This window comes from Cuculus canorus, chromosome 8 (genome assembly GCF_017976375.1).
Source record: "Cuculus canorus isolate bCucCan1 chromosome 8, bCucCan1.pri, whole genome shotgun sequence".
Taxonomy (NCBI): domain Eukaryota; kingdom Metazoa; phylum Chordata; class Aves; order Cuculiformes; family Cuculidae; genus Cuculus; species Cuculus canorus.
Window position 1 is genome coordinate 951466 of NC_071408.1, and position 27360 is coordinate 978825.

The 27360-nt window shown below is 44.6% G+C and overlaps 1 protein-coding gene across 4 annotated transcripts in view; it reads left to right on the plus strand.

The window, feature by feature from the left end:
* Positions 1 to 27360, plus strand: part of COP1 (COP1 E3 ubiquitin ligase) — a 131292-nt gene that overhangs the window by 60868 nt on the left and 43064 nt on the right. For all 4 annotated transcript variants that reach the window (XM_054072614.1, XM_054072615.1, XM_054072618.1 and 1 more), the window contains exons 13-15: positions 2758 to 2866; positions 4614 to 4695; positions 11827 to 11943. In XM_054072614.1, the coding sequence (XP_053928589.1) occupies positions 2758 to 2866; positions 4614 to 4695; positions 11827 to 11943 (308 nt within the window). The remainder of the gene's footprint in view (positions 1 to 2757; positions 2867 to 4613; positions 4696 to 11826; positions 11944 to 27360) is intronic.

Below are 27360 nucleotides of genomic sequence, written 5' to 3' on the forward strand. Positions count from 1 at the left end.
ATTTTTCTGCCCGCTCGACAATTCCTGCTTTTCATTGTCTGGGTTGATTTCTTTTTTGACAAGATACAGTTATCTGATTATCCTCTTCGCAGTTCACCTTGCAATGCCCATCCCTCTTCTGCTAGTCGGATGTGGATCTCGTGCTCCCCTGGCGTAGAGCATCCATCCTCTAACCAGCCAGGGTGGCAGCAGCCTTTCTCTAGGACTCTCTCCACATGCTGATGCTGCCAGACGTACTCTCAGAGCTGTTGAGATAGAAGACTGCCTTCTCTAAGATTTGGCCCTGGTCTGTATTCTTCCTGCTTTTGTGCCATGGCTAAACTTACAGAAAACGTTCTTTTCCTTAAGCTCCTTGAAGCCCTGACTTAAGTGGAGATGAGAGAGCAGGAGCCACAGATCTGAACCAATAAATATCTAGTGCAATGTCTACCCTTCTGCCATTACTTGGAGGCTGCTCCCAGCCCAGAGCTTCCCTGTGTTGTAGCTCTAGGGCTCTGAACCACTTTTGCCTCCATCAGTGACTGCTTTGCCTGGAAATATGACTCCAGACGCCAGACGTGGTTATCTCTGGACTGCTTCAACCTTCACCTCGCAGTCCTAGTGGGCAGCTCCTGCCGCCTTCATTTGGTCCTCAGGGAGCCACTTAAGCCTCACCGAACGAGGCTTCTAGTGAATCGTAGTTTGTCAAGACCTGCTTTTCTGTGGGGGTACCTCACAGTAGTGGAGCTGGTGTAGCGATAGCTCCGTGATACGTTTGTGGAGGGTCCTTGTGCCTACGAGGGCTGAGGACACTGACATCTTCGAATTAATGACATATGTGGAAGAGGTGAAACAAGGGAAACCATTACTTGAGCTGTATTGCCTCAAGTGTCCTCGTAGCAGCTGGCGGTTAAAGAGGAAATGTTTTGGGTAAATAAAACTTTTTTGGCTTCTGAATCCAAAGTCTTAAAGCCAAGGGGTGCTTTTGTATAAAAGTAACGTGCATGTGTGTGAGCAGACTGTCGGTAGGGGTGTGCACAGGAGGTAACGTTTGACAGGCTGAAAGCAGCGTCAGCAAATGTCCCTTTGTATTGGCCACGCTAAAGAAAGCTCCCGGTGATCCAACGAGGAAGGAACGTCTCGAAGGTTTTCTCCAAGCGGTGGCTTGCAGAAGGCTGCTGCCGTTGGACAACTTTGGCTTGTGCAGATGGAAGAAATCAGAGCTGGAAGTCTTTTGGACCCCTCTGAAGTTTCCTGCTGACACAAGCACTATAGCGTGTTATTCCTTCCTTGGATTTCTTCAGTTGAATTTCTTGCCTCCCTTTATTTGGCTGCTCCAGAGCCTCAGATAAGCTTGTTGGTTCCACGCAGCCGCATAGTGGTCAGCTCGGGTTAGCGGTTGGTGTGCATAGTCCCCTCAGTGAGTTCAGCGGGGCTGTGGTCTGAAGCGCTTGCTGCTGTTTAGCTAATTGAAAAAAAAGAGTGTTTATATTTAACTACCTTAAAAAGGAAAAGGATTTTTCTCTTTCTGTGAGTAAATGCTGTGTTCTGAAGGAAAACAGGATGCAAACGTGTAGTGGAACCAAGAATTTGCCAAGGTATAGTAATCCTAAGTGATTCCGTGTACCTACATCGTATTCAAACATTTAGCCGCACTGATCAAAGCAATACTAAAAAGTTACAGAATCGTGGACTTGTAGTTTATCCTGTTGGTTAAGACTTGGCCTCTAGGCTTCCCTAATCTAGTTAACTGTGTCAAAGCTGTTTGTTGACCTGCACGAATTGGATCTGTCAGTTCAGCTTCTGCTTCGTGCATCACAGCTGATACCAACTGGTGTGCTTTTGTGCCAGATGGCCCAAAAATTGGGGAACAAGTATTACAGATTTTCTTACCTCTGTCATGTTTTTTGGGAGTCAGAGTGGAGGCTTATTGCCAGAACGCTACGAGTGTGCCTTGGCAGCGTCACCGCTCTTGTTTTGTCTGCTGATGGTTAGAGTTTGGCAATGGAATTATCATTTAGTTTTGCAAGGCCACTTAATTCAGTGTAAAATAAAACCCCATGCATTGTATTTTACAGTTCTCTTGATCAGAACCATCTCCTGAACCGCCTATAGTAAACAAGCTGCTTCTGGATAGGAATGGGGCAGGGGTGGGCGGTTTTTCCTCTTCGGCAAAAAGCTGGAAGTAGTTTCTCAGAAGTCCAGCTTTAGTAGTGGACAGGTACGGTTGGACTTGATGATCTCAAAGGTCTTTTCCAGCCTAGAGGTGCTGTGATTTACACATAGAGGTATAGCACGTTATGTGTGTAGTAGGGGAGAGGTTCCCTTACTGTCCGTGCAGCCCTGCCTCTCGCATATAGACCTTGGGCTGGGTAAGTGGTTGCCTTGTGGTAATAATAGCAGTAGGAGCTGTAGGCAGGAGGCAAAGAGGTCAAAGCCTGAGCTCTTGATAAGAATTTGTGTGGAATTCAAATAGCAAAACAATCGCAGTATTAGAGGTGAATAAGTTAAAAAAAGAATCTCAAGCCTTAGCCCTTCATATTGAGGGGGGCAGCGTGACTTAAGCCGACAGCGCTGTTCTTTTAGCTTGTGAGGGAAGGTTTGTTGTCTTTCTGATGGGGTTTGGTTTTGTCCTTTCCCAAGTGTTTCGGTGGGGTGGCGTGATCGAATGCTGCGTGCTTTGTGAAGACACTAATTGCCTGATGGATTGCGAGAGTGATTTCTGTGTCCTAAGGTACGATTTAATGGAAGCTGACCGAGGCTCTTTTTCTTTTGAAGCTGTATCAGCTGGAGTAGTTACCACAAGAACCTGCTAGCCAGCAGCGACTATGAAGGCACCGTCATCCTGTGGGATGGATTCACGGGACAAAGATCCAAGGTCTACCAGGTAACATGCAATCAGCGAGCCACACTTGACCACGCCGGGGGAGCGGTATTCAGCCCGAGGTGTTGCTTCTGGCCCAGCAATAGATTTTTATGTTCCACAGGGTGAAATGGATGGTAAATGAGTCTCATCTGTGCAGCTTTATTGAGCTGCAGTCCTCCCAGGGAGGCGGCTGCATCTTCTTGTCCCAGTCGTGAGTCAGTTGACAGTTTCTCGCTGCTGCTTTCAGGCAGGGAATCTGCACAGGGAGAAATTAGTTCCTGGAAGGTGCTTGTGTCTCTCCATACTTGTTCCACTTCAGTCTTTGTCAAAAGCCTCTTGTAAAACCCTGCTGCAGTGATTGCTGCTGCGGGTGCTCGTAAAGCACAAGAGCAAAATGCAGACTTAAGTGTTGCGGCTGGGGGAGCGGAGCGGTGGGCAGAACCCTTCCCGGTACAGTCCTGTGCTCGGGTGAGCAGTGCGCGCGGCCGCGTGGGCTGAGCGCAGCAGCGAGACCTGCTTTGGGAGAACTTTCTGGTATTTTCTCTTCATGCAATTTCAACATCGAGTTTCTGTGTAATGGGTTGTGAGAGGCTCGTGATCAGAAGGAGGAGGTTGGAAGAGAAGGTTTAGGGAGAGGCTGGAAGTGCTGCAGGCTGTTGTGTAGGTAGCACAGTTCATTGAAACTGGTCAGTGGTAACGAATGAACTGCAGACCGGCCTTCAGCTCCCCCTTATTGACAGTTCAACCTAAGTTTTAATTCCCGTTTAAGCCCTCGTTTACTTTTTCATTAGTTTTTGGCCATTTTATAATGCTTGTTTTCACTAATCCCTTACATATCTCAATTAAAAAGAAATCATACTGGGCAAAATAAATCTCGTCTGTCTTCCTCTCAGATATATTTTGCATTTCTTTATGAGGCTGAATAATGAACCTAGAGAGGACCAGCTGTTGCTTGTGTTAAAACAAACTCATTTTGCTTCCTATCTGATTACTTGAATTTTTAATGTGGATTTGCATAGAGGCATGCGTGCTGACATCTGCTTCACATGTATTAGAAATCCTTTAGTGACTTTATCCTGGCGAGCTTTTCATGTCCTCATCTTGCAAGCCTGCGTGAAGGCTTTAAACAAAGAATTTGACTGAATTCCACATCTCGTTCAATGCAGTGTTTTACTTCCATGTGGGATGTGCCAGCATAGCAAATGGAGCTTTTCTGTGTTTTGGGGGAGAGTGTGCATTCTTGAAAGAATATTTTAGTGGAAGAACATGGGATTAGAAACCAAAAGTTTTGTTTGATAACTCAATAGGAAGGTGGAGATTTCCTGGACTTTCAGTGAGGAGATGTTTGAAATGGCTTCCAACAGGCATCTGATTGGTATTGGGAGGTAGAACTGTGATCTACTAGAATAAAAAGGCAGCACGTGATGGAACCACAGCTGGTTAAACCATGCTGCAAAACCAGATCTCTAATGTATATTTCCTGAATTTTTTTTTTCTTTGAAGTAAACAAAAAAAAAATTAAAAAAAATCCATTTTAGTTTGTAAAGTTGCCGTTCTCCTGTTTTCTGCTTTTATGTCATGCTTAGCATACTACAAGCATTGGTCTGATTGCGAGAGAAGATATTTCTTGAGAAACTGCTAAACACAGTAAGCTTCTCTGCCCAGGACTCTCCTGACAATTTACATCAAACAGTGTGTCTTTTTTCTTCTGCCTTTTATCAGATTATAGTTCACTACCTTGCAATATTTTTCTTGTTTCTCTAAACAGGAGCATGAGAAAAGGTGCTGGAGTGTTGACTTTAACTTGATGGACCCAAAGCTCTTGGCTTCAGGCTCTGATGATGCCAAAGGTATTATTCTCTTTTTGGTTTCTGTGCAGAAAGTTTACACTTTGTGTATTGCTTGTGAGGAACAAAAATGCGATATTTCAAGTAGCCGATTCCTCAGCTGCCTTCAGTATTGCAGCTGACAACGAGAGTCAACTACAGCAACGTAATGGTAATATGGAAAGACGTTACTGGACTGTACAGATCTTAGAGAAAGAAAGGCTGTGTTTGAATTCAGAGTTTTTGGTGTGGTGTTCACATTTTTTGGGTAATATCTCTCTAGCTGGCATTTTTGAGGACACCAAACAAAGCAAAATGTGTTTTAGTATTAGTTCAGCTGTGGAGTTAAAGCCTTGGGGCCTTTCAAAAGAACAGCATGTATTTATATTTAAAAAATGAGATTGTTGAGGAAAAACAGAAGTTAAAAACGCGTGCTGCAGCCTTCGCTGTAGCTCTGAATGTTAAAGACTGTGCACACCGAGAAGCTTTCCGCTTTCATGTGTTTCTTGGAGCTTAACAGAGTCGCATGGTGTGTTGAATGGGAACGTCGGGAGCAACTCTGAGCTTTCCACACTCCAGGGTCCGTTTGACAAAGGGCTTTTGGAGAACTGTTAAGCCCTTTCCTATCATGCTGGCAGAAAACCCACAGAATCGCTTGATTGGAAAAGACCTTTGAGATCGAGTCCAGCCATCCCTGTCCACTCCTAAACCAGATCCCTGAGTGCTTCATCCACCCGTCTTCTAAACCCCTCCAGGGACGGGGACTCCCCCACCTCCCTGGGCAGCCTCTGCCAGAGCCCGAGAGCACTTTCAGTGAAGAAATTTTATGTTCCTCTCCTTAGAAGAAATAGTAACCTTCTAAAGAAAGGGATATGTTCCTCATCCCTAACGAACAAAATTTTATCTCTAATATATATTTACAACATCAAATTAGAGGTATAAAGCAGCAAGAGCTTTAGATTTCCTTTCATAGTCAGTGGAGATCAACTCTCTGAGATGGGCTGATATAGCTGTGGACAGAGCTCTTCATCGTTTGCTTTGAAATGGTAGATTAATTTTTCATAAACATTAAACCTTACAAGCTGCTCCCCTGTCTAAAATGCTTTTAGATTCTGTTTCAAAAGAAAGCTGTACTAGTGTTCCTCAATTGCATTCGGCACTCTGAACGTACTGCTAATTCCATTTACGAAATCCAGCTTTAATTATTATTTTATATATAAGGTGGGTTTTAAATGTTTTTGATACCTTCCCCCCCCACCACCCTTTTTGGTGGAAGTCAAGACTGTTTTCTGTGTGCTTAAATGCAGCAGGAGGGAGCGTTCACCTTGTAAAATATCACCCTCTTCATCACGTTGCTCTCCACTCATGCTATGCATTTGAAAAAGCTTATCTGCCAGGTAGACATGCATTTATTAGCATGTTAACAAGTTGTCTGGTTTTGCAAAGCCAGCTGCGAGCAGGGCTCCCATCTCTAGTTTAACACCTCACTTCTTCAGTAATCGTTTCTAAAAGCGTAGTGTTTACTTAAAATTATTGTAATAAAGTCAGCAGATGTACATAACTTGCATTTCAATTCACAGAGGTCTTTTGAAGGTGTAGGGGGATTTTGGCGAATAAACCTGGGCTGATACATCTTTATCCTTTGCTTCTACCATGGTTTGTCTGTGGTTTGCAAGTGTAACAATCCCCTTAGAGACGGTTCTGTGGGAAAGTAGCTGAAATAAGCACAGATTGTACAAGTCTTGAGGTACAGAGCAACAGAGGTAGAAGTCCAAGTTAATGTTCTCGTGTCCACATCCGTGATCACATGGAAAGGGTTAAACATGAGGAAAAGGTGACGCCTATGATGAGTTTTCTTAATTCAAACCTAGGTGACTTCAGGTTTTGTCTTTCTGCTTATGTTCAGTGGTTTGAGTTCTGGACGGCTTTGGATACGTAGGACACGTCTGGCCAGGTACAGCGTCTGGTGGCAAATCCAGGTTCTCTGTACCCTCCTTGTCCTCTTTTACTTCTCGGCACATGTGAGGCCACACTGAGCTTTCTAATAAGGAATCTCGGTGCAGGCGGATCGTGGTGTGTAACTGGAGCTGATATTACCGTGCTTCCCCGGAAAGCACAGCTGTAACGTTTTCCTGTCAAGTGATCAGGACAAGCCAGCAAAAAAGTGACAGCTTTGCCAATTCTTCCCGCTTGCCTGTGTATCTGCCTGTCTCTCCTCGGTCTTTTCAAGCTGGAAGCTAATTTTTTAAAGCACTCGGTATGCTCAGTAGATGTGTACTGGGGAAGGAGCTCTTAGATGAAAACTACCGTCGGTGCTTCCCAGCTGTCTCTGCCTGGCACAGCGGAGTGGGGGCTAACGGATGGAGTGCTCTTAGGGATAAAATGATGCTGATACAATTAGGAACAGCATCCTTGGGCCTCAAGTTCTGCATTACCTTTGTTAGATGAAGATAATCCAGGATGCTTATTTGTGGAAGACCTTTCTGCTTTAATAGCAGATAATGAGTGCATAAAGTCATTATTGTACTTGAGGTAACTACGTTGTGTATGAAAAGCTCACTTTTATCTACAGTTGTCATGCCCTTCCCTTTTAGAGGTACAAAGGTAGTTGCACATCTCTATGGGGACCCGAAGAGACGGCAGTGAGCAAAATAGAAGTGTTTACTTGTACTACAGGCAGCCTGGGGAAGTGGCACAGTCTTAATCTCAGTTCTTTTATGCACACAGTAATGGCAGGAGCTGTGATTGTCATGGAAGCAAGAGCGGGTGAATTTTTCAGAGGAGCTAGAAGTTATTGTAAGGCAGGAGGGCTGTGGTATAATTGCTGTCATGGAAAGGTGGTGGGATGACTCGCGTAACTGGAGTGCTGCTCTGGGAGGCTGCAGGCTCTTCCGGAGGGACAGGCGGAGAAGGAGGGGTGGTGGGGTAGACCTCTGTCTTAGAGAGGGTTTTGACAGCCTCCAACTCCTTGACGGTGATGATAGGGTGGAATGTCTGTGGGTCATTACGCATAAGGAAAGTGATTTCCACGCAGCCTTGGTAGGTGAGGCCTTGGGTGGGAACACTGCAGCTCTTTTTTGTAGTGCTCCTGAATTCAGTGGGACAAAACAGCTTTTTAGGGTTGGCTTCATAGAAAAGGAGGGCAGTCTTTTAGAGGGGGAACTAAGCCGAGAACTGCACAAACTGGGGAGTTTGCTCCCCAGCTTTGTTGAGGACTTCCAGAGTATTGTTTGGGTCTTTATTTTCAGTGATACTCAGCTCCTTCAGCTTCTGCTGACTTTCACTGGAAGTATATGTGTTCATTGCTCTTGAAATATCAGGTTGAACTTTCAGTTTGCTCATTTTTTCTGACTAAAAGAAGTTCGATAATTTCCTGGAGGTTGTTGGATTCAGTTGGGAATACCTTGAAAGGTCAAGAAGATGTTGCTAGTTAAAATACCAACCAAAATATGTCTGGCTGTGTCTTACGGAAGGAGGAGTACCCTGCGGTCATTGCCTGCTCACAGCCACGAGTTTACATCATCCTGACCCGCACAAAGCACTGCATCAAAAATTTTGCCTAGCAGGACAATTAAGCAGCTTCCTTCCTCCCTAGGGATCCCTCAAATCTGTGCAAATGACTTTTCTGGTAGCAGTATCCTATTCCTGGTTTACAGCTTTTTCGGAGTAGGAGCAGCCTCTCCATCACACAATGAGATAAGAGTTTCAAGAACGACAGGCTGGATGAAATATCCTTCCTATCAGTGTACAACTGTGTGCATCAACACCTTCAGCTATTGGACTGCCGGCTTCTGCCTCTCTTTCTCAGTGTTTAGACAGGGAACTGATGCATACAAAATTAATTTATAAACTTGCACATTTGGTTTAAAGCTCCAACTAAATAAAAAGTGTCTTATAAAGGCCTAAATATTTTAAACCAAAAAAGCTGTTCTGGAGGCATCTTCTTCCTTGGAATCACAGGATCATTAAGGTTGGAAAAGACCTCTTAAGCTCATCCAGTCCAACCGTCAGCCCAACACTGCCGTGCCTACTAAACCATGTCCTGAAGTGCCACTTCTGCAGGGTTTTTGAACACCTCCAGGGATGGGGACTCCACCACTGCCCTGGGCAGCTGGTTCTAGTGCTTCACAACTCTTTCAGTAAAGAAATTTTTTTCTAATATCCAATCTAAACCCCTCCTGGTGCAGCTTGAGGCCATTTATTCTTGTCCTATCACTTGTCACTTGGGAGAAGAGACCAACGCCAGCGTCTCTACAACTCTCTTTCAGGCAGTTGTAGGCAGTGATAAGATCTCCCCTCAGCCTTCTTTTCTCCAGGCTAAAAAGTCCCAGTTCCATCAGACGTTCCTTGTAAGACTTGCCCTCTTCTGGACACCCTCCAGCAACCTGATGCCCTTTGTATACTGAGGGGCCCCAAACTGAACCCAGGATTCAAGGTACAGCCTCGTGTGTGCGGAACGATCACTTCCCTACTCCTGCTGGCCACAGTTTGAGGCCACGTAGAGATGTCTCTCTCCGCAGCTGCAAAATTAGGAAACGTGCTTTAAGAACATGTGTTTTAGAAATAGTCAGTCTCGGATGGTTGCTTGTCTCATCAACACAATTTCTAGGTGTTATCCAGACATCTGTATGTTGTATAATTACTGCCTCGACCTCAGCAAAGTTGCTGAAAGCTACAGCAAATAAACTCTACCCTTATGAATTATTCTTTATTAACCTGTCAGTTCTTTTTAAAAAATAATGGGCAGTTCCAGGTAAAACTTGACATGTTTCATTACGTGTTGTTATATGTCACATATATCCTTTTTTATGGCACTGACTAAGATATAATTGGAGCCCAGCGTATCCCACAGCAGTTAGATCACAGAAATTGCAGGCTCTAATCTCTCTCTGTCAGTTGTAATGAATATTATGATGGCTTTGAACACGCAGGTTGACTCTTTACCAGATTAAATGGCTCCGCTTATGACCTGAAAACCGGAATGAAAGAAGGAGCCAAGTTGAAACGGAGCCCTCAATTAGCTTTTGCTGCAAAACTGAGACCAGATGGCCATTTGTTTTAGAGGTGGTGTCAAGGAGAGACTTGGCCGCTTTGGATGCGACTTGAAATATTGATACCTGGTTGGAAGGCTTCAAGACAAGCCTGTGTGGTTTTCGTACTAGATTGGGGCAGAACGTTGCTTTGAACTGTGAGATCGTGTAACCTCCCTGCACACCCTGAGTTGAGGCAGAGCTGTCTGCCAGCAGTGTCTGCTTGTAATTGTGGTATTATTTGCTTCCTATACAGTCTCATCCATGAACTCGACGTTCTCTACTGCTACTGCAACTTAGACTGTACATATCTAAGTGTCTGTTTATTAAAGCAATTTGCTAATTTTTATTGTTTAGCAAAATCAACTTTCCTGGCTCCATTCCCCTCCCCGCCCGCAAACACAAAGCGCGCTGGAGGAGGAGGTGTCTCTGGGGAGGAGGGAACACCCTAAGCCACTCTCACAAAGCTGTGGTTTTGTTCAGAAATGTAGCAAGATGCTTAGGATGAATGTTAGAGCTCTGGGAAATGAGAATGGGTTTTATTTCTGAAAACCAGCAGCAGGGTGGGTGCTGTTTTCATTGAATTCTACATAATGCTTATATGCGAGTACGGTATGCATCAGTGTATTTGTATTTCTTGTATACGTGTTCTGCTTTATAATGGTTCCAGGCAGCAGTCGGATACCCACACGGTGTTGTATTTAAAATGATTCCTTAGTGGGCTTTGCACAGTCATGTATTTCCTTCATCCTTGACGCAGTTCTCCTAGGTATGGTCAGAAATAGTGCGATCTCATTGCTTTTTATTGCTTGCCATACTGTTAAAAAGCAGGTGCACTTTTTTACCAGTGTTCCTCCTTTTCTTTGACCATCTAAAACTTCCTTGAGTAATCCATGTGTAAGCCTTGCTACCTTTTCAAAGCTCCTGAGAAGGACTGACCAAGAGGTGATACGGCACCAAAAGACCATTTGCTTCATTTATTGACCACAGTGGGTATCAGGATTCCCGTTCTTTTCCCATTTTTGCTCACTTCATCTCCAAAGGGAGCTTTCTGTAAGTAGACAGCAGAGGACCTGTTGGCTGCAGATCTGAAGCAGCCCAGGCAGTTCGTAGCAGCTGGTTAGGGGATTAAGCTTTCCTGCAGCTCCTCTGTGTTCAAACATTGGCTTCGGCTTGCCCTGCTTCCTGCCTCAGCACGCTAATCGGGATGCCCAAGTACAGCACAGCCACTCATCAAGGGAAGGGAGGGCATTTAGGTCTTAAGTCTGCCTTGTAGGCATCAACAAGGCTTGATGCCAGCGTGCTGCTCCTTCGCTTGGACCAAGAACAACGTGTGTCGTCTGTAGCTTTCAGTAGTGAAGTTGGCTCCGTGGGGAGCACCCGGCACTCTTCATCTTTAAGTTTAAACAGTAGCTGAAGTGTTTGCAGAGAGTGGGGAAGGCTGCGTTTGAAAAGCCACTGGTGTTTCCTGTTGGTTGTCCTGTGAAGCACTGACACGAGTACTCGGGGAGGAGCTCGTTTTGTACCACGAAGCTTAATGTTCACACTGTAGTGTCATAGAACAGCAGAGTTCCTTGTGCCAAGGAAATACATCATCATAGGAAGCCAGCAGACTGATTTCTTTCCTGTTTGTGCCGGTTTCTCAGGAATAAATGAAGTTGTTCTCGCTCAAGCATGCAATTAGGTGTATTTATTCTGTACAAAGCAATTCTGCCATGGAGCATGGAGTTCTTGTCCCCCACCTATGGGTAAAGGAAAGGAAGGATGCAGGCTTTCCTGCTCTTGTTCATATGAATCTGCAATAGCCTTAAGTGCTGAGGTTCTAACGTGTGGTTAGTCTCTGCTCCGATGTTCTCAGCTGTGCGGGATGTGGAGTTTCAGCATCTCCTGTGAGCGTGGAGGTGGGTGGAATATTTATAGTGTGCACTTGAGAACACTCTCAAGCTTACCAGCCATCAGCAGCAACTGACCCTTTGTAATCACTAACATTTTCACATTTGAGGCTTTTCAGAAGCCCATTTATGAAATAGCTAGGTGTTATGCCTTTCATGTGATGTTGATTTTTTTTGTTTTTGTTGTTCTGATTGTTTTTTGTTCACTAGTTTTTCTTTTTCTGTTTCTCTAGTGAAGCTGTGGTCTACCAACTTGGACAACTCAGTAGCAAGCATCGAGGCCAAGGCCAATGTGTGTTGTGTCAAATTCAGCCCCTCTTCTAGGTATCACCTCGCTTTTGGCTGTGCAGGTAGGCAAAAGGGGGTTTGGGCAAACAGATGCTGTTTCTTCCTTCCTTTGTTTCTTGTTCCTCCCCAAAGAGAGGATGTTGGCTGCTGCGCTCAGAACTGAGGTGTCTCTGCAGTTGAAAAGTCTTAATATGAGGCATTTTAAGTGTGCAGTCACCCAGAAGACATCATGATACCCGAGTGTCAACTTCATCCAGCAGCCTGACTTTTTAATTTGGCTGCCTCTCTGGGAGATAAAAGCTGGTGAAAACAAGTCACCTGGTGTGTTTATTGAGATCACTACGGCAACCGGGCGAAGCTCGGCTTTGAGAGGCTCACAGCAAAGTTAATGCGTTAACATGGTGATAGTTGTTCTTTCTGATTTGTAGCATCGCTCTGTAAATACTACAAAGCCATACTGGGAATTTTAACTGGTTTTACCTGAGGCGTGCTGTAGAGCAGTGACTGTGCGTGTTTCCCCTTGCTGCCGCTGCGGTCCCCGTGGGTGGGCTCATCTTTTCCTAGGTTGGGCAAAGCATCGCTGTTAATGGGCTTGGGTTTTTTTTGAAGTGGTCGGTGGGGAAGGCACGGCGAGCCTTTTATTCACTTAGATTAAATAGTTCTTGGTGATGATAAAAAGATTTGAGAGCAGAGCGGGTATCGCTTTGGGAGGAAACCGTATCATGCTATGCATACAGCCACTGAAACTCAGAGGCCCCTATAAATGTTTTAACCAACTCTGCATTTTCTTTCTCCTCTGGGGGTTCTAATGCGCTTGTAACTAGCTGTTCAGACAGCATCTGCTATCTCTGGACTTCGGGAGTTACGCTGATCATTATGGCAACCACTGGTTTGCCATTTTATTTAGGTGTTCCCATTTCCAGGCCGGTTCTGACTCCTAGGAGGAAAAGATAAATTTGCATTTTGATACACTGCAAAAAATGGATTCAAGTTAGAGTGTAAAATATTGACTTGCTTGACAGGTATCTTGGTGAAGTTTAGTGAATTACATGGAAGAACAGAATTGAATTACAATACCTGGAAGAGGCATTTGAATGAAAGGGGCTGTCTGTGAAAGGCTCTAGGGAAGATGAGAGCACCAGCTCCAAACGGATCAGCTGCTGATTAAAATAGATGTGTGAAAGCACCGCGAAACAGAATTCTTCAGAGAAATCAGTCACTGGGATTCCTTTCCACCTGGAAGGCAGAGGGGGTGTGGATTCACGAAGGCTTTTGGAGCTGTAGGGCACATGGGGTGGAGGCAGCCGAGGTGCTGGTGCTGAACAAACCACGGTGGGCTCATCTTCAAGTGCGCTTCAGGAAGGGGCATTAGGGAGCCCCAGCAGATATATGGAGCTTTTAAATGGCTACGTGTGCATTTTGGTGATTTAGAAAATGCTGAGGGGTAAAATGAGGGGAGGAAGGCTTAGGAGGGAGAGAAGATAAAATTTTAAAAGTATTTACATCTGCTTGATGCTTGGTAATTGAGTCTCTAAATAAAAATTAAAATGGATGTTTAACTATGATTACTGAAACAATTACATGGAGTAATTGAACTGATGGGAATGACTTCCCACGAAGGAATTCTAATTGATCTTTCAGCCATAAATACATGTGAAAAAATGGCTGATGAGATTAAAATAAATTCTGGGGTCTCGAAAGATGTTATTTCTGTACTCCTACCAAAAAAAGTCACAGCAAAATACAGTGCGTTCGTCCTTGCGCCTTGCAGGCGGATTGGTCTGGGTGACCTTTACAGATACCTTCTGACCCAAACCATTTGGTGATTCTGCAATTTATATTCTGGGTAGTCAAGGAGCCCGGTTTAATGGGTTCTGATGGAGACAAAAGTTTTTCCTCCTTCATCACTTTCGGCTAGTCTTGTTTACTAATTTCATTTAGTCTATGGAAAAAGCAATATAACTTGTAAATAGAGTAATTTGTCACATGGGCTATAAAATCAATAAAGGTAGACTCAAAGCTGGTTTCCTTGAGTAGTATTAAACAGAAAAAGGAGGTGGGAGATTGGGCACACTGATCTGTTTGTGCCCTGTAGAAATAAAGATGAGCAGTGCCAAGCACTGCCCAGTAATTCAGTGACCAGTGCAGTGAGCAGTTTGAGAAAGCTGTCCTCTCTCTGCCTTGGTTCGTTCATGCCCTCTGAGGATTTTCAGTTTGGAAAATTAATGTTTCAATTATTTTTTTAGTGATTTATTCAATGGTAAAAGAGTGGAGGTTTTCTAGCATCGCATCCAACACAATTTTATGCACAATTCAGGCAGAAGTGCTGCTCCCGTGCATAACCGCTGTTTTATTCGTTGGTTTGATGGAACTTAATGCTATGTATGTGTGTATACGTTTGTGTGCATATATATTTATAGCTGAAGACTTGATGAGATGAGCAATTGATGAAATGGTTGGTGTGCGAGAAAAGTATTGGTACTTAATATTTGAGATATAAAAGGAGGAAGAAAATTGATTTAATGTACCATTAGTAAATTACTAAATGTATGTGTTCTGGTTCCTCCCTTTCCCTGTATGCGAACTAGCCTGCGAGCTGGCGTGCCTCGCTGTAGCAGTGCTGTTTTGACTGCAAGCCGAACTTCTTTTCAGTGTTAGTATTTTGAAATTATGACTGGTTTTTTGAACTTCCATTTCCTATTTTCTCTTCTCTTGAGGGTCTTTCCTAACCACTCATGCAGGTGAAACACCTTTTCATAAGTTCTTGTTCTTTACACCTTACTTAAGGAAACATTTTCCTCTAACCTTGACAAATGCGTCTTGTCCGCTTGCATCCATCCTTTCAGAATGCGCCTTGGACGTGGGTTTCCTGATCAGATGCCTCAATTAGACTGACATCTCTGAATCTCTGTGCCCTCTCCCCCTCTGCATTCTCCACAGAAGTAGGAAGGCTGTCTTAAGGTCCTTTCTACCCTCTCTCCAGTTTACCCCTTCTCATTTGTTAGTGAAATTCTGACTGTTGGCTCACCTCTGTCAGCAACACCATTATTCATTACCGTGCATGGGTAAAATATCGAGAAGGACCTTTGTGCTTCCTCTAACTTTCTCCAGTTTTAGAAGAACTCCCTTTTACAGAAAAATAGGAAGGAAGGAAGATACTTAGAAGTCCCGTAGAGGTCTACCGAAACACGTTATGTTTGGTGAGTTGATGCGGCAGCTGTTGAAGTGCTCTGATTGCCCTTTTTTTCCCCGTGTGCTTCCATCTGGTGAGGACCTCTGGTCCCCAATCTGAGGGCTTTTTGGGGTTGGGAGGGTCACTTCTGTATGTCCCGCGCTGAGCGTGATGGCAGCCTGACCCCCTGCTGGGTGTCTCAGCCAAAGAAAACCATGCTTTAGTTGCTTCTGTGGAAGCAAATCCCAGGATTACCATCTCGTATGGATGATGTGTATGTTTCTTTTCTGGGCTTTTCACTCTGAAAGCTTTTAGATGACCAAAAGATCGTTTTGGTAGCTTAAAATGGAACAAATGAGCAATAAACTGGAAATAAAGCCTATACAAGAGAGGAATGGGTATTTGGTTTGGGAAATAATTCTCTTAAAATCAGACAGGTACTTCAGGTGAGAGGGAAGCTAGAGCGCCTGGCTGCAGCCTGATAAAATCTGTGGCGGTGGAGAAGGGACATAAAGAAGGAAAGATCCCTTTTGTCTCTTACTTTAATAAAATATTCTATTTGCATGCTTACTGAGTTGAAACATTGGGCAGTATAAACTGTAATCACAGCCGAATACGAAATCAGGTAATTTTGTGGTCTTTTCCTCTTTTTAAAAATAGATAGGGTTTTATCCTGAAATTAGCTATATAAATCATGACTGAAGTTATTATTGTTCTGCCTCAGCAACAGCACCGATGCCCTCAACCCATATATTTTCTAGCAGTGCCATTTGCCTGCTTTTTCTTTTTTTTTTTTTAAAAAGGGGCTCGAAACGCATGCAGATTGTAGCTCGAATGTCCGAGTTGCGCAGTCTGGGTGAGATCAGCCTGTCTGCTAACCTGAGTGAGCTCAGCGCAGCTATTGAGAGTAGCGATGCTTTATTCCCAGCATGCTGTAACACTGTCAGCGGCTACCACTGACCTTTTATTTCCCATATATTATGCAGAGATCATGTCATCAAAACTTCAGATTCCCAAGTTCTTACACTGGGTGCATCATCCTCTCGCATGCTGTATTTTTTTCTCCCAGTAGGACGCACAAATCTAGCAGGTTGGATTTGGGGGATAACAAGGGGGTTCCTCGGAGCTGTAGAGGCACGGACAGATTGCCTGCTCGCAAGGAGCTTCATGGAATAAGTGGAAGTGGTGGAAAAGTGCAGATGGACAGAGGAGAGAGACGGAACACCTCCAACATGGTCAGAGCTGAAGGTTTTGCTAGGTTAGTTTTGATCTTGGTCACGTCTCCAAACGGCTTCAGTGTGTTGTTGCAGACTCTTGACTGTAGGTTCAGATGAAGTGAGCAGGGCAGGGAAAACATGGGGCAGTGCTGATTTATGTTGATTTTGCTACTTACAGCTTCGGAGTTTGAGACTACCAGCTCTGGGGATGTCACGCTGCCTCCTAAACACTGCCAATTCTGCTTTTCCACCTCTGCCTTCATACTGGTAACCGTGTAGCTCCTGCCCTGATCGTAGCCCACCGCTGCCAGCCTCAGGCAGGCTTTTGGCAGCCTGGACTGAGATCTGCATTTGCTACCGAGGGACAAATCCTCACTGAACATGAGGTCGTCTCCCAGTGCTGAGGTTTCTCTCCTTTCTTGCCTGCTCTGTCTCTCCGTATTCCCTTCCCTACTTGCACGGGGACACCGAAGAAGAGCATTTTCCAAGAAAGTGCTTTTCCTTCAAAGATGGGTTTTGCACGCTTTTTAAAGATCTTTGTTGTGCACCATCATCAGCATCACAGAATGGGATTCGCACTCTGGCTTTGAAAGCTGCCACCTCTCTTTCACTGTTGAATGGCCACAAAGCTAACAATACCGCTCGGAAGCATCCAGCGTGCCAGAGGACTCCTGTTGCTATGTCAACAGCTTTGTTTTCATTTGCAACTATTTACACCTCCCTTAAGATCTCTGCATCACCCTGATGCACTCACAGTTCAAGGTCACATGTGGCTTCTTTATCAGCATCGTTCAATTTTGCTAATATACCTGATGGCCAAGCGGGACCACTCTGGAGACCAACCTTGTCCAGTGAAATATTGATTTTCCTGCTGCAGTAACTGGAGCAGTGATTTCTGTTTTCCAAGCATCCTTCTGTAGAGCCTTTCATGCTGCCTCAGATCCAAGTGAGTTGCCTGGCTTGTCACTCAGCTCAGAAGAATGATGTGATATTAATGACCGAGAAGGCAGTATGCCTTTTTGGAAGAGCGTTAATGTTTTCCAGCTGAAAGCAAGGTCTTACCTTTAATAGATTCTCATGGATAAATACTCCGCCCTGTTGAAAGCCTGCAGTGACTCAGAAAGAATCTATTTGTGTGAATTTATGATATGTTTAGGGTGGAGTTAGACGGCTTCTTTGAGCTTAAGCTACAGGATTACCTTAAGCGTACAAATTGAGCGCAGCATTCAAAGGCACAGAGAAAGGTTGATGTTTCTTTCCAGCCTGTGGAAGAACTTCACAGCGGTGCTCAAAAATTCAGCCTTTATGAAATCGGGGCGGTATGCGGCAGTCCAGGTCTTGCCCATTACCTGTATTAAACTTTCCTTGCACAGTGTCTTTTCTTTTTGCAGGCATCCAAAAATCTTCCTGTGATTTCTGAGGCTGTTGGCAGGGGAATAGGGGATAAGGTCTGTGTTTTGGAAGTGCACACCTGTCGCCTTATTGTGTAGACTCATTCCAGACTTCATTGCAAGTGTTTCTTCTGTTGTAACCCTTGAAAGCATCTTCAGCACTTCAATCACTTGAGGGTCGTTTGGAGGAATCTATATTTTTGGCTAACGTGGTTGTGATTTCTGTCTCACCAACTGGGGGGAACCATGGAGCTTAGTGGGATTTTTAAGGTTAGAACACCATCTTGAAACTTTGACCTAAATTTACCCCTTTTCTTGGATGCTGGGATGTAACTGGAAGTCGTGAACTGTACCTCCTGCTGTCCTGGTGAAGACAGTCTTTCTGGCACTGGTAGGTAGATGACACTGCTGCTGCTCCAGGCTGGCCAGCAGGACGGCTGCAGCTGTGCCGTGGCATTTAAGCCCACGATGCTTGCAGTTAAGCTGACTTGCCTGTTTCCACATGTCAGAGGTGCTACCAGATCAGCCAGACGCCGCACAGTGTCGTCCTGCCTTGCTGCAGCTGCTTCCTAGGAAATCAGGAGGGGACACGAGACCACTCACAAGCAGCAGGACACGTTGGACATGAAAATTTCACAGCAGCTTCAGAAAAAAGCCCATGTAACTTTTTTCGTTGTACATATAGAACGTAGTCTCTGACTTGTGTCGGATAAAGCGTTTGCAATGAACAGTGAGAAACAACCTAAAGACCTGTGGGGTGTTTCCAAACTTTAACCCAGAGGTCGTCACACTTCAGTGAGAAGTGAAGGAATAAAATGAACTTGAAAAGCTCCGTTTGATTCTCTGGAGGAAAGGATAAATCTGTCATTAGCAGAAATGAATGTGCTAATTGTTTGCTTAAATATTCTTTTCCTGAACATTTTGTCTTCCGACTGGTGTAGAAGTCATTTAGTCAATGTTACACAATTCAAATTAAAATTTAAATGAGCCTTGAAATTCAGGAATGGAATAAGCAACTCCAAGATTCATCTTTTCCTCAGAATGCCAAATTGCTCTTGCTGCTAGCTATTGCTCTGTTCCTTGGAGTTTAATCCTTTCCAGCCCTGGCAGTTTCCAAAGCTGCAGTTTTTCTGGTAGCTCATTTAGAGGAATTGCTCGTTGGAATGACAGCATCTGTAATGGCTTCCTGTGTTATCTCCTGCGCAGACTGCTGCCTCGATTAACTGTTCCAGCCTTTTATTTGGGTACTTTGAACACTCAGACTTTTATAACATCCACTGTGCTTTCCGTACAAGCCGGTGGAGGTTGCCAGGTTGTGTAGGAGAAGCGGTAACCTGCAGGTGCTGTGTGGGCCCTCACCGCCGAGGTACCTTTTCACAGCGTGTGAGCGCGTAAGCGGTGCGTGTATTTTTAAGAGGAGTGTTTCTGACTGCTCCGGCTGGGTTGAGAGCTCTGTTAGACATTGGAATCTCAAGGTGACAAAGTAAGACTGTAGTTATGTGTGGAAATGTAATGCGACTTCCCAGGACATATTCCATTGCCCAGCTGGCACACACTGCCTCTTTTCCACCTTGGACACCTGTGGATTATCATGTACTTCCCGGTGTTTACTTCCTTGTCTGCAGACCACACCAGACCTTTCAGCTTGTGGTTTAAGCATTTTTACCTGAAGTTTGACTATTAGCAACTGTGATGCTGTATTTAATATCGTTTCCAGCGGAGTCTGCTTTGAGGGCAGTTGGGGTCCTTAATTCGATCGCAATCTCCGGAACTTACTAAAAGAAGGCTTGTATCTCCTCAGGCTAGCGAAGCAAAATGTAGTTCTGGACCAAAATCAGGTTTGCCTGATAATTTGGCAAACGTTGGTCCTCAGCTGCGTATTGTGATGCGTGCGGCAGCAGCAGCCTGTGCTTTCTGTAGCGCCAGTCTGACTGCTCGGCAGCCTGTTTGGTTCTTGTTGTATGTTTGTCGATATGACAAAAGCCTTAAAGCTATTGCTTCATGAATGCATGTTCCAGTTCTTATCTACCTTTCCCGATACCTTGCGCTTGTATCTTCACGATCTTGACCTCTTGGAGCACGTGGTCCCTACTGACTGTGCTGCCCTTTGCCGCTGTCGCAGCTCCATGACCTGCAGAACCTCGAGTCATTCAGGAACCAGAGCTGACACAGGTTTGCTCTGAGGTCGAATACTGTGTACAATGAGGACCGTGAATTGGGAGAGATCCGTTTGACAGATGATGTAGTACTTTTGGCTTTGAAAGATGTATCGAGCAGTCAGATAAGACTCCTGGTGCACATGTGAGAAGTTTCTGATCTTCAGAGATGTGGTCCGTTAGACAGCATGGGTTGAAGCACCTTCTGCTATAAAATGACAGTTCTTCTCATGTTGTAGATGCTTTAAAACTCATTTTGGGCATTGACCTGCACAAACTAGTGCGTATAGAGCTGCGCACATTACATAGTCAAGGAGAAAAGTTGGATTTTGTCTGAGTAGTATATAATTATTTTTTCCCTTTTGGACATATAGAATGAATTCTTCCACAAGCAGCAGGTTGGTTCTGCTATTGTCTTCGTTGGGTTTGTAATATTAGTAAATCTCCCTCATGTGTTCCGAATACTTTGTTTCTCCAGCAGTCTGATAGATGGCAATCTTTGAATTGCACAGAAAACAGCTATCCCTTATTCCAGTGAGAAACCTCTGTAGCTCTTTAAAACCATAAAGGTCAAAGTTTCAAAGGAGTTCTAGAGAAATCTGTTTTGCTTCCTCCTCCCATCAGAGCCCTTTTCTCAACTGATTAAGATCTCTAATGTTTTATGTCTCCTCCTTCTCTCCTTAATATGAGACAAGTTATTTAGGGTGGAGGTTTTATGGGCTGCTGCGTCAAAAGCTTTAGACAAGTCAGTAAAAAATATCCCCAGTGTGTAAAGACCGTTATCCATAACCCGGCAAATGTCATCTCTAACTTCAAGCTATAGGGAATCTGTTGAATACAAAGGTTAAAAACCCAGTTGGCGGTTCCCATCAAGGCTGCTGTTCCCTTCATCTGTTCAGCAGAGGGAGATATAGATCTTTAGTGAAATGCTAGTGTTGATATACATTAAAAAAAATAGTGCATTTGGATGAAAATCCCTGCCTGAAGCAGGGGATGGTCTTCCCTGCAGGGCTCTGTCAAAATATTTCAAGTGCAAGCCTGAAACCCTCTGCTGTCACATACCTGAGCCTTTCATCGGCGGGAGGAAAGGTAAAAGGTGTTTGTTGTGCTGTTGATTTTGCCAGGGATTCAACTGAGGCTACCGGACATGCTTAATCTAATCGTAGCTCTCTTTAATTCACTTTTCTTGGAGTGAACCTTTCTAGTGTTGTTTCTTTTGTCATCTAGCCCGCTAAACAGAACACCGTTAAGCATTTTCCTTCTCAAAGCTATGTTCTTCCTTAGTTTAAATAAAACACAGGCTGGTTTTGTGTTAGATTCCCTAAATATGATTTTTGGAGGCTAGATTTGTGTTGGACTCCCTAAATACAATTTTTGGAGGCAGTGGCCCATCATCTGTGTTGAAATGAGATTCAGTTGTCATCCCAAAGTACCCACGTGCCTTCCTCTGCTTTAGGACCCCCCCTTTCATCTCCTCGCTAACATCACGGGCTCTGTGCCTTCCTCACTTAAAAGCTTGGGATTGTTTTTTTTCAGGTTTTGCTACCAGCAAAATAAATCGTACAGGCCTTGCTTAATCTTGTCAAGTCCTCAGAGCGTTCTGTAAGAGAAAAGCACGTGGGGGAGGGCTTGACCTGCATGGGAATTACCTGCGGACTCTTCCCAAGTTCAGTGCCTCTTTAGGTGGCCGTTGACTTTTTAACACCTATGAAAAGGGTTTGTGCAGGAGCTCCTTGGGAGTCTGCTACAGTGATGTTTGAGACCATTTGTCTGGACAGAGCTCTGACTGCAAACGTGAATGAAGTGCCCCGTCCCGAATCAGCTCGGGCACACACGAGAAATACAGAATAAGGGCACCGTTGCAGTTTGCTGCTGTGGGCCAGAGCATTCCTTCTAGGAGAGATTGCGAAGAATCCCCCAGGGCAACAAAAAATGGTTATTCAGAAAGAAATTGTTCCCTTACTGCAAAGGGGACTCCTGGTAAAAAAAGAAGGAAAAAGCAAATGCATCAAATGGGTAATTTTGTCTTAGTTCTAGAAACACAGTACTTGCAATTTCTGCTGGAACAGAAAATTGTGAATACAAAGCCATATCCAGCAAACATTTTAATGTGCTTGTAATGACCGCTGTTGGGATAAAATTTTCTTGGTTTATTGGGGCTTTTTTTTTTTTTATTTTTTTGAAAAGAAGGGGTAGACAGGAAAAATACAAAAATACGGGTTAGCTTTGTCGGCGCTGCAGTGTTCTACAGGGAGATGTTGGGGTGAAATGGATTTATTTCTGCTCTCTCTTCCCCGTGTGATTTGTCATGCTGCAAGTGGAAAACAGCACACTGCATCCTTCAGCAGAATGCTCTGGATAGTTCTGTCTGTCAAAGGTTCTTTGCTTCAGGCTGTATCAAACCCATTTTTAATCTCCTTCCTTACAGTAAGGGAAATGGTTTGTAAAGAGGGCACTGATGTCAGCTCGCTGCTGTCAATATTATCCAATTTCTTCTTCAGAAAATTCCTGCGTTAATTTTTGGCGCAGGGCTTTGTTCGCTCGAATTCCAGTCCACTTTGTTTCCTGTCCCTAATGCGTTGTTGCCTTTTCTCTTTTCTCGGAGCATCTATTTCCTTTATGTAGTGGAAACTATCACACTGCCTTCTCTCCCTGAAATGGCTTGTGATAGACCAAAGCTGTGCTGATCAGATCCCTTCCCGGTATTACTCTGTCAAGTGAAATAAATCTCTTTATAATGTTTTGTTGGCTGGAAGGTTTCCTCACCACTCTTTGTCAAATGCCCAAATGCCATCTTGCCTTTCTGTTACTATAATAAAGACCCTTTTTTTTTTCTCCATGCACTCTCTTCTGCCCTGGAAGAGACCCAAGATTAAAAAGTCATTTTTTTATGATCCCTGTATGAAGGTTCACCTGTCTTGTTGAGTTGAATTCTTCCTGAAGATGGAATGTTCAGCTGTCCTACATCCCCAGTCTTCTCTGGGATGTGCAGGCTCCTTCTCTGGGATGTGCAGGTTCCTTCTCTGGGATGTGCAGGTTCCTTCTCTGGGGATGTGCAGGTTCCTTCTCTGGGGATGTGCAGGTTCCTTCTCTGGGGATGTGCAGGTTCCTTCTCTGGGATGTGCAGGTTCCTTGTCTGGGATGTGCAGGTTCCTTGTCTGGGATGTGCAGGTTCCTTCTCTGGGGATGTGCAGGTTCCTTGTCTGGGATGTGCAGGTTCCTTCTCTGGGATGTGCAGGTTCCTTCTCTGGGATGTGCAGGTTCCTTCTCTGGGATGTGCAGGTTCCTTGTCTGGGATGTGCAGGTTCCTTGTCTGGGATGTGCAGGTTCCTTCTCTGGGGATGTGCAGGTTCCTTCTCTGGGATGTGCAGGTTCCTTCTCTGGGATGTGCGGGTTCCTTCTCTGGGATGTGCAGGTTCCTTCTCTGGGATGTGCAGGTTCCTTGTCTGGGATGTGCAGGTTCCTTCTCTGGGGATGTGCAGGTTCCTTCTCTGGATGTTCAGGCTCCAGTCTGCCTCTCTGCCGTATGGGAGATTAAACCTCCACCCTAAATCTTTTGGAGAAAGCCACCTCAGTTACATGAAGATCTCCAAGTGCTGTTGTTCGGTAGTGACAGGCTTGGCAACAGCTAAAGTTCGACAGTCCTCCATTTTCCTTAATAGTAAGGAAATCCCCCCAAGAATGAAAGGAGAACTGGTGTTGTACGGCAGTGCCTCGTGCCACCCCCGTTGTGTGGGAGTAGGTAGACAAAACCTGAAAGGTCTGAGAAGCCAGAAGCTTGTGCAGCAACACCCAGCCTAAGCGTTAATGCTGTAATGCGTGAGGGGGTAATGCCTTTCCTTTTTTATGTCAATAGCAAATAGCTTGAGCAAATTTAGTTAAAAATGTCTCCTTTCTGTCCTTTGACATTAGAGTTCTTGTCAAAGCAGCGAAAGCGAGGGAAGAGAGTGCAGAATCTGTGTCTTTGGGAATGCTCAGAGCTTGATTGAGTAGGACCCTTAAATGCAATTATTTAACTTGGAAGTTGAATCGAACTTTGCAGTTGTCCCTTCTTTGACTGGGGGGGTCGGACTGGCTGAATTCCAGAGGTCCCTTCTAACCTACTTTATTCTAAGACTTTCACAGCCCCTGAGCAAAAGCAGATTTCAAACAGAAACTGCACTCTGCGTTAGGATTAAGTTTCAGTTTGGGCTTCCTCGTGATTAAATCCTGACTTATCTTTTGACCAGCCTTTGATATCGCTGCCTTCGTGGGGAGGCTCTGTTTCCCAGCACCGAGGTATAAAGATCCTTCTGCATGAGAGGTTCCGCTTCCTTATATTAATAACTTTTTTGTTAGTCTCTAAGTAAGTACGCAGCTTGTTAGATGGCTTTGAGGTCGGGAGAGCGCTGAGGCTTTTGTAGGTCTCTCAAAGTAAAGGAAATGTATTTTAAAGCATTCTGTCTCCAAGGTTTGGGTTCAGACAGCAGCTGTCTGTCCTTCCTTGGGTTTTTGAGAGAGAGAGCAGCGCTTGTTTTCCTGGCCCTTCTTCAGGTTTCTGCAAGGACCGAGACAGAAGTCTCACCTGCTGTGCCAGGTGATCTTCACTGTGCTGCCACACAGTGCGCTGTGGTCCAGTGTACTACTGCTGACTTGCGTTTACCTTCGAATCACAATGTTGTCCCTTTTTATCTCCTTCCTCTATCTCCTGTCTAAAAGAAGAAAAGTTTTTTAACAGTGAAAACTGAGGTTGCATGTGAACCTCCTGATTCTGTTTCTGTTTTTAATCTAGCCGAAGACTTTACCTCCGAGGATGCAGGGTTCCTCTCTATAGCAAGAAATCACAGCGAGCCTGGCTGGAAGAGACATTTGGTTAACCTGTCTTGATGTTAAAGTTGTGTTCTCCTGCTGCTTGTTTGTCTGTGCTCCACAAAAATGGACTAAGGTCCTTGCCCTCTCCTCCATAGAATACCACTTAGGGCAATGACATGGTGTAGTTTTTCCTTTCACGCGGAGGCACTTGAAACACCAGCTTTGATTTGAAGCACTGGTCTCTGGACACTTGAAGGTATAAGGATATGATTATATTTTCCTGCTAAACAAGTTGCCTAGATACAGTTCTAGGTAGCTTTGAAGCCTTCATTCTATCTACTCTGTGTACTGAGTAATTTTACTTACGCTTGGTAGATAGAGGAGAAAGAAGTAAAAGGAAAGATCAATTTTTATAGGCTTAAATATAAATAATTTGATTTCTGCTAACCCCTTCAGTATGTATTGAGCAATGTGGGCTTCCTTCAGGATCTCTGAAATCATTTTTTAAGCAGTGAAAGTAGAAATGGAATCAAACTCCATAAAATCGTGCCTCTCTTTCTGACTGAAGATGTTTTGCAGGCTTTTTTGTGCCCTTTTATTTTGTTGCTCTTCCCATTTATTCATTCAGGATAACCTAATTGGAGGCAAGCAGCGGTATCTTGTACCAAATGTGCTCTGGCTCAGTTTAAATCATGTTGAACAAGTCATTTAAATACACCCCTCAGACTATATATTATCTCTTAGTCTTACTACTGACACAGAGAGTTTCACTGGTGAAAACGGGCAGCCTTGATCCGAACTTGGAGTTCATGTGGTGGAAAACAAATAGAAGAAGCTGAGCTCATCATCAGCGGAGGACGTGAGTTACTAGATGCGACAAATCAGATCATCACGGCTAAAGAAGCACAAGAGAGACCCATTTAAAGGTTATGCTTTAGCCCAGGCTTCTGTTTCGGCACAGACATGCGGGACTGCAGTCTGCAGCCAGGGCATTCATAGATGAAATTAATTTTACACTGAGTTTGGTATTGAAGATCTTTCTTTCAATTTAACAAAGTCCAAAATGTGCTTTGATACCAGAAGACTTGTGACAAACCATTTAACCAACATCTCACTCCCCACGCTGCAGCTTTCTTCTGGAATATGAGCCACTTAGAATCACAGAATGGTTTGGGTTGGATGGGACCTTTAAAGGTCCTCTAGTCCACACCCCTGCAGTGAGCAGGGACGTCTTCCGCTGTGATCATGTTGCTCAGAGCTCAGTCCACCCTCACCTTGAATGTTTCCAGGTTGTTGACAGGCTGAGAGAGTTGGGGTTGTTCAGCCTGGAGAAGAGAAGGCTCCGAGGAGACCTTATAGCGACCTTCCAGTGCCTGAAGGGGCTACAGGAAAGCTGGAGAGGGGCAGTTTACAGGGGCATAGACAGGATGAGGGGGAATGGGGATAAACTGAAGAGGGGCAGATTTAGACTGGACATAAGGAGGAACTTCATGGTGAGAGCGTTGAGACACTGGCCCGGGTCACCCAGGGAAGCTGTGGCTGCCCCATCCCTGGAGGTGTCCCGGGCCAGGTTGGATGGGCCTTGGGCAGCCTGAGCCAGTGGGAGGTGTCCCTGCCCATGGCAGGGGGTTTGGAACTGGGTGATCTTTAAGGTCCCTTCCAACCCAAACCATTCTGAGAGTCTACGGAGTATCTACCACCTCTCTGGAAACCCTTCTTTGCTGTAACATTCATTTGAATGTGTAGCAGTGAGCAGCACTTAAATTCTGAAGTCTATAAGCACTGAAAAATCCGAGAGCAATGTAAATTACTTATTTTTTTGACTGGATCAATAATCTAAATATTGAACAGTTGAGAAATACACATTTCTAAATGACTGAAATAAGAAAAATGGCCATTGATTCTCCAGCAATTCAGTTTTCCAGAGGAGAGCTGCAGAACCTTTGTATGCAGCTCTTGGGACTTTCTAGGTCTTACATCCGTTGAATACAAAACTGTTGCATTGCAGGTAATATTTGTTTTGTCATCCTTGGCTTGATATCTTTCGAGTACATAGTTCCCGGCTGGAAAAAAGCCTTGGGAATCTGTGAGTTAGCTCGTACTGTAGACTGGTTAACGTTTGTGATGAAGGTGGGTGAAGTAGAGAACCTGAAAGATGAATGTTGCTGAGAACTGCTGGGGAGCTGGAGAATTAAATTGCTTTGCGTTTTGGGTTGTGCGTGTTGCTACCTTGGCTGAACTGGTTCTCAGTGGAGCATAAGCTGCTGCTGTGCGATGCTCTTTCTGGAACTGCCGCTCCTTGGTACGTTTTACAATCTTTGCAAGAGGTGATGTGAGCCGAAAGGCTGCGAGTAACAGCTGGTTTGTGAGTTTATTAAGAAATCGAAGTGTAAGGAAAATCACTTTTGGCAAAAACAGACTTTGTGGGGTTTTTTTGTTTCAGCAATGAAAAATCCAAGAGCAATTCCTTCTTTCTGAACAGCTTTGAAATCACCTACGATGACGCTGTCTCCATTAGCAATTCCCAGCTCTCTTTTTTTAGAAGTTTTTAACCTGACTTCGTAAGGTGTTTTAACTACATCATCAGTTCGTTCGCTGTAACTCAGCTGCAACTCAGCTGCAACTCAGCTGAGTCCAAGGACCGAGATCGAGAAGGTGCTGATCACTTCACTTTGTACATCATAAAACCATCCTTCCCTTTTGCTGTGTTCCTGCTGGCTGGAGTCGTGTGGATTTATGAGCTGCCGAGCAG